The 13,347-nt window shown below is 36.0% G+C and overlaps 1 protein-coding gene and 1 long non-coding RNA gene across 3 annotated transcripts in view; one reads left to right on the top strand and one right to left on the bottom strand.

Moving 5' to 3' along the window:
• The window catches only part of LOC139079710 (uncharacterized), a 121,227-nt gene that overhangs the window by 86,127 nt on the left and 21,753 nt on the right, over positions 1-13,347 (bottom strand). The window lies entirely within an intron of this gene.
• LOC103555901 (olfactory receptor 1L8-like) lies at positions 4,641-5,828 on the top strand. The gene is made up of 2 exons (XM_008527712.1): positions 4,641-4,711; positions 4,931-5,828. Exons 1-2 carry the CDS (start codon positions 4,641-4,643, stop codon positions 5,826-5,828), a joined length of 969 nt encoding a protein of 322 aa, XP_008525934.1.

Raw genomic sequence — 13,347 nt, 5'->3', positions numbered from 1 at the left:
ACAAAATGTCCCATTTGTAACAACATGGATGGACTTGAGCGTATTATGCTAAGCGAAATAAGCCAGTCTTTCTGTGTCTGCAGAGAAAGACAAACACCATACAATTTTGCTCATGTGTGGAAGATAAACAAACACACGGATAAAGAGAACAGGTTAGTGGTTACCAGAGGGGAAAGGAGTAGAGCGTGGGTGAAAGGGGTAATGGGGCACATATGTTTGATGATGGCTAAAATTTAGACTATTGGTGGTGAGTACGATGCAAGCTTTACAGAAACTGAAATATAATAATATACACTTGAAATTACGCAATGTTATAAAACAATATGACCTCAATAAAATACTTCAAAAATAAAAATAAATAAGAAATCAAATGCACAATTTGATAAGTTCTGACGTGTGCATTCACTCATGAAGCTATCACATCAAAAAGTAGAGATAATATCCGTTCCCCCTGAAGAATGCCTTGCCCCACTTTGTAACCTCTCCTTGCCATACTAGCCTTCTCCAACCCCCATCATGGTAACCATGCAACCACTGATCTGCTTTCCATCACTATGCATTAGTTTGCCTTTCTAAAATTTTATGTAAATGGAATCATGTAGCATGCTCTATTTTTTTGTCTTCTTTCACTTAGCATGTTATTTTGAGATTCATCCAAATTTTTTAGTGTATCAATACTTCATTACTTTTATTGCCAAATAATATTCCATTGTATATTCACCTGGTGGTTAATATTGGGTTGTCTACAGTTTTGCTCTATCAAACTTAAATCAAACATTTATAAATAAGCCTTTGAATGGACATATGCTTTCATTTCTCATGGGTAAAAAGCTAAGAGGGTAACAGATGAATCATATGGTAAGAATATAATCAACGTTGTAAGAAATTGATGGCGTTTTTTTAAAGCTGCCACATCATTTTTAACTCTCACAGACAATGTGCAAGAGTTTGAATTCCCTCACAGAGTCCTAGTGTGGTCAATGGCATTTTGTTTTGTTTTTTTCATTTTGTATTTAGGTATAATGGCATATAACATTAAATTAGTTTGAGGTGTACAATCTAGTGATTCAGTATTTGTATATATTGGAAAATGATCACCAAGATGAGTCTAGTTAACATCTTTCACCATATATAATTACACAAAAATCTTTTTTATTGTGATGAGGACTTCTAACACTCTAACACATATGGTCAACATTTGGTATGGTCAGTCTTTTTAGTTTTAATGTCACAATGGTTGTGTAGTGGTATCTCTTTCAGGTCTTAATTTGCATTTCCTTAATGACTAACTTTGTGCAGCTTCCTTTCTTGTGTGTATATCTTCTTTGGTGAAGTATCTGTTCAAATATTTTGCTCATTTTTTTAATAATTTTTTTTCTACTCATCACTGTTTCTTTAAGAATTCTTTTTATATTTTGTATTCAAGTCCTTTATCAGAGAAATTACTTATAAACATTTTTTTTTTTTACCTATCTGGTCTTTTAGTTTTATTCTTTTAACAGTGTTATTCCAAAAATATGATGAAGTCCCATTTGATGTAGTGCAATTTTCAAAATTTTCTTTTATGCATTGTGATCTTAGTGTTTTTATAAGAAAGCTTGCCTAATCCAAGACCCTACGGATTTCTTCTCAGATAGTCTTCTAAAATTTTTGCAGCTTTAGATTTATATTTAGATGTATTGCTCATTTTATGTTACTTTTTGTATTCACTACTAGGTTTGGCTAAATGTTCATTTTGTTGAATGTGGATATTCAATTCTTTCAGCATCATTTGCTGAAAGTCTGTATTTTTTTCTACTGAATTGCCTTTGTCCTTAGTGTAAAATCAGTTGTGCACACATGTATGGATCTGTTTATGGACTCTGTTCTGTTCCATTGATCTATTTTTATCTTTATTCTAATATCATACTGTCTTGGTTACTATAGCTGTACGATCAGGTTTTAAATCAGGCAATCTTCCTACTTAGTTCCTCTTTTCAAAATTGTTTTGGCTCTTCCATATTGTTTGCATTTCCACAAAAGTTTTAGAATCAGTTCATCGAATTCCACCAAAAAAAAAGACAGACTGACAATATGTTGAATGGGTCTGCATTGAATCTATAGACCAATATAGAGAGAATTACCAACTTAACAATAATAAGCCTTCCTACCCATGATCATGGTATATTTCTACATTTATTTATATCTTCCTTAATTTATTTCTGCAATGATTTGTGCTTTTTAGAATAAAAGTCTTCTATGTTCTCATTAGATTTATTTCTGTGTATGTCATATTTTTGATACTATTTAAATGGTACTGTTTTAAATTTCCATTCCTAACTGCTCACTATTAACATAAACAAAAACCTTGCCAAAGTCAACTTATTAGTTCTAGTAACATTTTTGTGTATTCCACTGGATTTTTTACATAGGTGATAATGTCCTCTGCAATGAAAACCATTTTAATTGCCATTCCAATGTAGATGCCTTTTATATATTTTTCCTGCTCTATTGCAATGGTTACAACTTCCAGTACAATGTGAAATAAGTCAGAGGGAGAAAGTCAAATACCATATGATTGCACTTATGAGTAGAAGATAATAACAATGACAAACACATAGCAATGGAGATTGGATTGGTGGTTACCATAGGGGAAGGGGGGAGGGAGGAGGGCAAAAAGGGTTATTAGGCTCACATGTGAGGTGTTGGACTATAATTAGTTTTTGGGTGGTTAACATCACGTAATCTACATAGAATTTGAAATATATTACTATGGAAATCTGAAAGCTAAAGAAAATTAAAAATTAAAATAAATTAAATAAATGAATAGACAGTTTAGGCAAAAAAAAAAAAAAAGAAAAAGAAAAAAGAAAAATAGATCCTACACATGATTGTTTTAGATATACTTTTATAGCTTTACAAAAATATGAAAAGATGTATCATGGTTAAATCTTGAGATTCAGAATTAGTCTTGAATTTTAATCTTCTTTCTGCTATTTACTTGATGTGTGGTTTTAGAAAATTATGTTGTCTCTATATCTATTTCCTCACCAGAGGAAAGAAATGGGAATAAAACTAGCTTATGCTTCATAAGAGTGTCGTGAGGATTAAACAAACTACTTCCTGTATAAGGTAAATGCTTCATTACTGATTCGCTCTCATATTATTCAAAGCATCAGAAAATATCCCATCTAAGAAAGCTTTCTAAATTTATAGTAAGGTTAATTTGACCATTAGAGCATTGGAGTGTGAGGGCTAAGGTCATTTTAATATTCAGGTTTTTTACTCATGAGAACATGTACAAGTACCTATTTAGGGAAAAATTCCTTGGCAATAATGAAGAGAGGGAGGAGAAGAGAATGGTATCATTTGGTATATTTGCTCGGTCTTTAGAGCCATTTTAAGTATCATGAACACCTCGCAAAAATCTTCTGAGGCAAATGTTAGTATACCCTATTTACAGATGAGAAAACTGAAGTTTAAAGATATTTAATAAAGTGCCTGATGTTAACCACCTGGAAAATAGGCTTTTAAGTGTTGTGTAAAGGAATGGATAAATGGTCATTCCTTGAACCACTATGAAAAGGGCCTATCCAATATGCACGTTCTAAATGTCTGGATGAAGAATTTAAAACACTTTGTGGGAATGAGGATACTTGAATCAATGTTGTTCTTGATAGTATAGATTTAGAGGGAATCTAGGGAAACATATTAAGTCAAGTGTGCTGCATGCATACAACGAGGGGTGAAAAGTAAAGAATCAAAACATAGATAGACCTAAAACAAATTGTATATATAGAGAAAAAAACAGAGTGAGATATACGCCACATTATTGTTGAAGTAAACGGAACAAAAAGATGTATAAACAAAGCAATACTATATATTTTCAAAGATATATACATAGATAAATAAACAAATGGATGATGGCATGGAGGGACCTTTGCTTGCTTAATGGTTGAGTGTCCCAGATGTGGGAACATGACAGGTTTAGGAAATTAAAGGAAAAATAAGGAAAAAGCAAATTTAAAAATAAGGATTTGTGTGGACTGAGACTGATAGTTTGTTGTTCACTAAGGAGTATGAACTTCTAAATAAGTGTCTCTGAAAATAAAGGAAGCACATCAGTAAAACTTTGTTGGTCTGGGATCATTATTCCTCGGATTTCCCTGTTGATTATTTTATCAAGCCCCTTTTTTGGCAAGGAATTTGAGATAAAACTTCACATGAGATAACTGAAAATGTGTTTTCACATAGACAGAGAAAAATAAAACCACCTTATCTGAAATAAACAAATTCTCCACCTTACTACTGTGAGTCTCTATCCCTTCATGTGGCTTTATTTTTCTTCACAAAATGTAGAACTATTTGATGATAGATGATAGATAGATGGATGATATAGATGACAGATAGATAGATGAGAGATAGGTAAGATAGATAACTGATGATAAATAATTGGTAGATGATAGAGAATTAACAGATGATAGATAACTGACAGATAGATAGATAGATAGATAGAACCTGCATTAGAATGCAACATCTACAAAGCCAGACCTTTCACTACCTTATTCACAGTTGTGTCCTCACTCCCAGAAGAGTATTTTGCACAGAGCAAGTGCTCAGTAAAGAATTATTTTTAGCATTTAATATTAAACTGAATCAGGATGGTTTCTGTTCCTGAAAGAACATTCTTCCTCTTAAGTCAACGTTATAGACACAAGAAGCTTGTGAAGTCGTATAGTTGGGAAGGGAGGGCAGCATCAAGGACCACAAAGTTGATGAGTTGCCCACATGGTAGGTAACCATGACCCTATGGGTGGAAAGTCAATGGAGAAAGAAGCATTGATTTGTTGGCTTGCTTATGATTACAGTTAAGACATGTGTGTTAAATGGTTGGATCTTCTTTATTTTAGCTCACTCCATGATCACGGCATGGAAAATGTCGAGGAAACAGTGGTGTCTCTGACTCTATCGTCCTGGGATTCCCTTCCCAGGTGAAGGACCAGAAGCCACTCTTTATCCTATTCCTCACCATGTACCTGGTCACCGTAACAGGGAACCTGCTCATAATCCTGGCCATCCGCTCTGACCCTCAGTTCCAGATCCCATTGTATTTCTCCTTGAGTTCACTGTCTTTCACTTACACTTGCTTCCCAAGTGTCAACAAGATGCTAGTAAACTTCCTGTCAGAGAAGAACGTCTCCTATGCAGAGTGTCTGACACAGATGTATTTTATGTATGCTTTGGGCAACACTGGCAGCTGCCTTCTGGCAGTCATGGCCTTTGACCACTATGTGGCCATCTGTGACCCCTTCCATTATGTCACTACCATAAGCCGCCACCACTGTGTCCTGCTACTGTTCTTATGCTCATTTCCTCACCTCTGCACACACCCACACATGCTTCTCCTGAAACTTCTCAACTTCTGTGACTATAATGTTATCCATCACTTCCTCTGTGACATCAACCCTCTGCTGAAATTGTCCTGCTCCTCCACATTTGTCAATGACATCACAATAGAGGCAAAAGGACTGGTTGTTTGGGTGATCCCCTTTCTATGCATTGCTTTTTCTCATGTACGAATCCTCATTGCATTTCTCACCATCCCCTCAGCTGCTGGGACGTGCAAAGCCTTCTTCACCTGTGGTTCCCACTTTACTGTGGTGATCCTCTTTTATGGAAGCATCTTCTATGTCTATTTACAGCCTTTGTCCAGCTACACTGTTAGGGGGCAACTGGCAACAATTGTCGACACAGTTCTATCCTCCATGCTAAACCATTTTATCTACAGTCTGAGAAACAAAGACATGAACAGGGGCCTGGGGAAGGTGATGAGCAGGAGGAAATCCTAGGCAGAACCTCTGTAACCATGTTCATGAGCATCTCTGATTCTCTTGACCCCATTTCTACTGGTTCCTGATACACGCAGCAAACTCTGTAAGTCAACAGATATAACTCATATGTGTCCTGGATGTTGGGTTTTATTCCTTCATTTCTTTACATGTGACTATACCTTTGAGACTGTTTTATGATTCAGTAATTGGCTTGAAGTCTAACAAAATCTCAGCTTCCAGTTTTCATGTCTCTGCCTTTCTCTTCCCATCTTCCTCTTCTCCAGGAAACCACATCTTTTTCATTCCCTCTAAGTGTTGTTGAAATCTTTGTTTTCCACAAAATTTGCTGGAACTAATTTACATCCACTCAATGACTTTTGTTCCCTTAGTAACTTCTTATTTTAATGAACTTCATTAATCAGCTTTCCTAGCTTTTTGAAAGTCATTACAGTAACTCAGGAAGAGAGACACAGAGACAGAGATTGAGACACCCATACCTTTGAAACTTCCACCAAAGCCATGAATGTATCTGGCCCATCAGTTTATACAGGGATCACACCCTTTCCTTCTTCCATATCTTCAACAGCAGAATGTTCTGGGCTCTGTAGTGCAAAAACTCTTAGCCCTGGTGAGCTTAGTGACTTAGTAGTTTAGCACTCACCTGCCCCAGTGATCAGGCCAGTGGTACAGCATGGGGCTGAGTTGCTCTGGGTCTGGTATTTGTCACTCACAGGTGCTCACTCCTCTTGAGCCCTCTCTTAGCTTCAATTTCTCTTAGAGATTCCCCTATTTCCTCCATCACTACTATTCAGAAACCTATCCACTTCCCAGGGAAAGATTTGTTGTATGTACTTAGGATTATCCTCAGTATCTTTTAAAGGGAGAATTAAAAGCCATACGGGAGCATTGAAGACGGATATAACTAGGAACTTCCAGAAGCAGACGTGGACATATTGGGATGCTCCGTGATGTAAATAGTCCTCCAGTGCTGCAGGCAAGGACTTTATTCTGTTCACTTTTGTTTTCCTTCCTTCCTTCCTTCCTTCATTCTCTATACTTCTCTTAGTGCTTTTAGACTTTGCTATGTTTTATATCTTAATATTTTTACCATTTACTATTCTCCTATATTATTCCTAGAGATATCATTCAGTAGGTCTCATGAGGGACTTGTGAATGTGGATTTTGATCAGCGCCCCCCCTACTCCCAGAGAAAATTAACCTGATCTTTATGTGAGAAGATGGAAGTTTGACAATTTCTGATCATTCTTTATGTCTCTATGTTTGCATTTCTATAACTCATGCTTATAGTAACACTTTATCAACCATATAAAGCTGCACATACACATTCATTGACTTCAGCATTGTTTGTAATAGTGAAAAATTAGAAACAACCAAAATGTCCATCAATACAGAAATAGATCAATAATAGTTCAATTTTTCCACAGAAAAAAATAATATGTAGTAGTTACCAATAATAAATTATATCTCTATCACTGCCCTGAAAAGCCACTATGTATGAAGAGCAGGTTGCAAATTAAAATGCTCAAGAATAAACCTATTAAGGTGAAAAATATGAATAAGTGAGTGTGTACATGAGTGTGGTAAATAGGTGAGATTATATATCCAATAAGAAAACCTGCCATTAAAAATGGTTAATTCTAGGTGATTCTTCCAGGAAGATGGAGATAACATTTGCTTTTTTGTTTGTATATATCTGAATATTTGAATTTGTTAAAAGAGGACATGTATTTTTTGTAGAATTAAAACTACTAATCAGTAAGACAAATGTAACATAATCTATTGCTCTGTTTTTTGTTCAAATAGCAATAATATCATGTCACGGTAGGAGAGGGGTAATATAAAGGAGGTTAGGTCACCAAAGGAATACCCCATTCAATGTCCTAATTCTTACTTTGTAGTAGAACCAGATAAAGAGGAAACACAGAATGCAGGAAGCAATCTCACCTCCACATAACCTATAGTTGTCCTATATTACTATCAACACTTTGGACTTGGAAGAGAAAATCCTGATCTTAACATTTCCTCCAAGGCTGAGCATGGCCATAGACCTATGACTATGACCCTTGAGTAAATCTGATTAAGGTACAAGAATTTGCATTTCTAACAAACCCCCGGGTGATGCTGGTGTACTGATTTAGAAACAGTACTTTGAGAATCATTAGTCTACCAGATATCAAGAACTACTGTAGACCCATGGTAATTAAGACTATACAGATATTGTTGAAGGAGTAGACAAACAGAACAAATACCACAAGATAGAGAGCACAGAAACATATTCACACATTGGTATACGCTTGATTTATGAATGAGGCACTAGAGAGCATCTTTTCATAAATGGAGCAAAGACAGTTGGGAATCCACATGGAAAAATGAAATTGGTCCCTACCCCATACCATATGCAAAAATTAACTCCTGATGAATCATAAATTTGCATACAAAAACCAAAAACTATTAATATTTTAGCAAATAGTATAGGAAAATATCTTTGTCTCCTTGAGGTAGGAAATAATTTCTCAAGTGAGTCACAGACAGAAGGCACTAACCACAAAAGAAAATAACATTAATTGGACCATGTTGAAATTAAATTCTTTGGTTCTGTTTATCAAAAGACATCATGGAGGAAGAAGACAAATAACAGAATGTTAAAAGGTATTTGAAATTCATAAAACCAACAAAACATTCAAATTAGGAATACATAAATATCCCTAGAAATCAGTAACAATAAGACAGACAAAACAGGTGGGAAAAAACTGTGAAAAATAATCAAACAAACATTTCGTCAAAAAGAAGGAACTCCAAATGGTCAATATGCATATGAAAAGATGCTGAGTTTCATTAATAAGCAGAGAAATTCAAATTAAATTACAATGGGAACCCACCACACTCCCACCAGTTGGACAAGTGCAGGTGAGCATGTGGAGAAAAGGGAAAGCTTGTGCACTATTGGTGGGAATTGAAATCGATGCAGCCATTGTGGAAAACAGTATGAACGGTCTTCAAAAACTTAAAAATAGATCTACCATAGGATCCAGCAATCCCACTTCTGGGTATATATCCAAAGAAAATGAAATCATTAACTCAAAGGGATATCTACACTTCCAAATTCATTTCAGATTTATTTATAATAGCCAAGACATAGAAACAACCTAAGTGTTTAACAGTTGATGAATGGATAAATAAAATAAAAAATCTATATAAAACAGCATATTATTCAGCCATAAAAAGAAGGAAATCCTGCCAGGTGCAATAACATGGATGAACCTGGAGGGCATTATGCTAAGTGAAAAAACAAATAATGCATATTCTCACTTATATCTGGAATCTAAAAACATAGAGCTCATAGAAACAGAGAGTGGATTTGTGGTTGTCAGGAGTGAGGAATGGGGGTGGGAGAAATGGATGAAGATGGTCAAAGGTTACAAACTTCCAATTGTAAGATGAATAAATTCTAGAGATGTAATTTACAGCATGGTGATTATAGTTATAGTTTCGTATATTTGAAAGTTGCTAAGGGAGTAGATTTTAACAGTTCTCACCACAAGAAAAAAATCTGTAACTGTGTTAGGTGATGGGTGTGTTAACTAACATTATTGTGGTAATCATTTTGTAATATATATGTACATCAAATCGTTACATTGTACACCTTAAACTTACACAATGTTATATGTCAATTATATCTCAATAAAATTGGAAATAAACAAATAAATGTTTGTTTAATAAATGAACAGAAAGAAGGAAAGTCACATGAATAGTAAGTGGAGGAGGCAGGACTCAAACCCAGGCCTTTCTGTCTCTGTAGTACTTACTGTTAATAAAGAGATTAAAATTTAAAAATTAAATTCAAAGCTAAGAAAAAAGACACAAGCGTATTATGTGAGGCAATGGTTTACACTGAGAGCAATAGCAGAATGTTTTTGTATTTCCTGTAATATAGTTGTGGATGATGTTCACCAAAAAGCACAATATTCTCTCTATAAAATCCGAAAGGACATTTTCTCTCTTGTTTTAGTGCCAAGAAGAGTTGTCCTCATTTTTCAAATGAAGAACTGAAGCTTTAGAGGCAACGTAACTTGCTAAAAGCAACGAAGTGGTAGGTGCCACCAAGTGGCGTAGCTGTTAAGTTCATGTGCTCCACTTTAGCGGGCCCGGGATTTGCCTGTTCAGACCCAGGGCGTGGACATATGCACTGCTTATCAAGCTATGCTGTGGCGGGCGTCCCACAAACAAAATAGAGGAAGATGGGCACAGATTTTAGCTCACGGGCAATGTTCCCCAGCAAAAAGAGGATTGGCAGTAGATGTTAGCACAGGGCTAATCTTCCTCAAAAGATAACAAATAATAACAATAAAAAAAAGCGACTAAGTGGCACAACCAGCATTCTAATAAATATCTCCTTTCCTCAGCACTAACCCTCAGCACACTACTCTGAGCATGAACTCTGAAAACATATACCTTCTTTTTCTAAAGCAACTTTTCTAAATGTGACGATAACCTTTGCCTGCCCCTGTGCTTTAACCATGCAAAAACTAAGATTAACCTAATCCCACACAGAAAAAAAATCTAATCCACATGCCTCCCCAGACACTGGAATGCACATACACACCATTGATCTACTCCCATTGAATAGCCTGAAAACTTCAACCTCCCCATATTAACTTAAGACCTGCCCAATTCTAGAACATACCTCAAGCTACATCTGAATCCCCAACCATAAAGATATTCATCTACAGAAACATTTGTTCACCCTTGATAACCCATAATTGGGGAAACTGAAGCATGCCATTGAGACGTTGCAGTGAGGCTAAGAAGCTCTGAGATTAGCCCCAACATTTTAACAGGAAGCTTCAAGTGTCCCCTTATCCCCTTCAAGTCGGCTCTGCTAACTGATTCCTATTCTACTTTCTCTGCTTAGAGAGATAACAAGACAAAGTCCCCTGAGAGGTCATCACTCCACAACTACATCCACCTAACAAGGACCCCAGAGGCCATTAGCATAGCTCAGACTCATGAGAAGCTGCCTGGGTTTCCAGAATCAAGAGAGTCCTTGCCACTTGAGTCAGGTCATTTCTGCCTTCTGAGATGGAGCTAGGGCAGCATCACACTGGGGATCAGATGTTAGGAAAGAAACAGGATTGAGGCCACTAAAAGGGAAACATGTTATCGTGTTAAAACAGTGTATCAGTTCCTCCCTTCTTTCTTGTCTCTTTCCTTGTTAATCAGCCCAGAATTACATGGGAGAAACATGAAGTAGCTGAGCTTTTCCTTAGAAGCAGACTTGGAGCCGATTAGCAGATGTGGTACACATCAGCTTCTGGAGAAACTGGAAAGAAAAGAAACACATCTAGATATAAAGGTGAGCTTCAGTAATCTTGACACCCTCCAGACTTCTCCAACCCAGTTTGGTACTTATTCCTTCCTCCATGGTACTTTCAGATATTTCATGGATTAGAAACTCATAGAGTCCAACTAAAACTTTCACCTAGCTTTTTGTTTTAAGTCCATCAAGTTTGACCTCTAGGTCATCTACACTGTATGTTTTGGTGGAAGCAAAACCCCATCACTAGAAAAGAAAAAAAAAAAAATCTACTGTATTCTCAGCCTCATCCATTCACCTTGAGCTTTTAGAACTATTTTTCCTGATTCTCAGATCAAAAACCTTCTTCCTTTTTTCTAATCATCAACGTGGGTGATCCTCATGTCTACAACCTGGAGCACCCAATCTCATTAATTAACTCAGGTCACTAATGCTTTGTATTCAGCATTCTCCAGGCAGCCCTTCCACAAATGACTTATTTTTGAGTATTGATCTATGACTGACAAATTGCTTTTAAGATATGATATCACACTTGCTATTCATGAAACATCAGGAATCTGCTTGTGAGCAGGTGATGGAGGACAAATCAAACTCACATCAAAAGTCTTATGTCCAGGGCACTCTCTGCTGCACGATCACAATTCCACACACCAGACACACTCCAGCCATGCATAGTCAATTTTTTTCCACCTGATTTTGTCCAGTTAACATGGGTATTCAAATTTTCAAATTCCACCATCTGTACAACACAGGAAGACATGTCACTTCTCTTGCAATTACAAGGACAGATTCTGAACATGGGGGAAGAAAGCTTGTTATTAAGGGGGATAGAAGGGGGATAGAAGGGTAGTTAATGTAGGAAATTATCACAGCGAGGAAGACAAAGCATGTGTGTGATCATGATAGACAATGCATATACCAAAACATGAGGAGGCGAAGCATCAGGATTGAGAGCATGAGTTTCAGAATGAGTCAGCTTGGGGTTCAAATCCTGATTGCTCTTCACTCCTTAGTGACCTTGAGCAAACCACTTTACATCTCTCAGCCTCAGTCTTCTGATAACAACACGTGACTCATGACTGCTTATCATGGGATTTAATGAGATTCTTAGCATAGGCTTGACATGTAACACATTTTCAATAAATATGGTTGAGTATTATTAACTTCAATTATTGATTCACTCAAATTATTCAATGCAGAAACAAATATGAATATAAAATATAACAAAATCATGAAATTAGCCTGACAATTTGGCAATGAGAGATATATTTGAAGCATGTGAGTTAACTGCTTTTCAGAACATACAGGAATAGCAGATAAGGGAAGATGACACTGGGATTTAGGAGGATCATTAGCTTCTCCTGAGTGTTTACAAGATCCTTACAAGATCTTTTTCCCCATTGCTTAAATTGCATTATCTCACTAAATCTTCCTGTGAATGTGGCTATCTGTGTCCAATATTATACACAAAAAGACTGAAGTTTAAAGCTGTTTAGTAACTTACAACTAAAATGTAGGCAATTAATTGTTAAATGAATTAATATATTATTATATACATTAATATAGATGTAAGATGTTTTTAAATGCATGACAAGTCCAATGTAATAGGTCCACTCTAAATGTGTAAAAGAATTGCTACCTCTAAAGAAACTATTTTAAACACTTCGAGGATATAAGTATGTTCATTGTAGGGATTTTTTTATGGTAACCAAGAATACGTAAATAACCAATGGCACAAAATGCTTGAGACTTGTTATGTACTTTGCCCATTCATAAGGTATGGATGGATATGCTGACTCTAAAATTGATTTAAAACACTTTTCAGATACAAGATCTCTCATTGCAGAGTTTTTGTAATAGCAAGAAATGTAGGTCACTTTGATGTCCATCACTAAGTAACTGAATGACTTAAAAAACACAAGTATATTTTAAAAATTAACAAGTTTCTCATAGATATTTTTGGATCCATATATGAGAGATGAATTTTAAAAGCATTAATTGAATACTCAGCAATGCATGACCATCTTGTACGAAGATTATGTAGGAAAGGGTGTTAAAGAAAGGAAAATAAATTTACAAAAAAGAGGAAACTTGTACAGTCTGATGATGATAGCATGCCATGAGCTAAGGAGGATGAATCTCTCATCGTGTCCCCAGAAGAGAAAAAAACTCATTGTTTTTGAAGCTGGTTCAACATTCCTC

Source organism: Equus przewalskii, chromosome 26, assembly GCF_037783145.1.
Source record: "Equus przewalskii isolate Varuska chromosome 26, EquPr2, whole genome shotgun sequence".
Taxonomy (NCBI): domain Eukaryota; kingdom Metazoa; phylum Chordata; class Mammalia; order Perissodactyla; family Equidae; genus Equus; species Equus przewalskii.
This window is presented reverse-complemented; position numbering and strand designations above follow the sequence as displayed.

Bases quoted from the DNA above. Each gene is read 5' to 3' on its own strand.
- LOC103555901 (XM_008527712.1), top strand. From the start codon at position 4,641: ATGGTTTCTGTTCCTGAAAGAACATTCTTCCTCTTAAGTCAACGTTAT. The intron at 4,712-4,930 runs GTATAGTTGGGA...TCGAGGAAACAG, and splicing joins CACAAGAAGCTTGTGAAGTC to TGGTGTCTCTGACTCTATCG.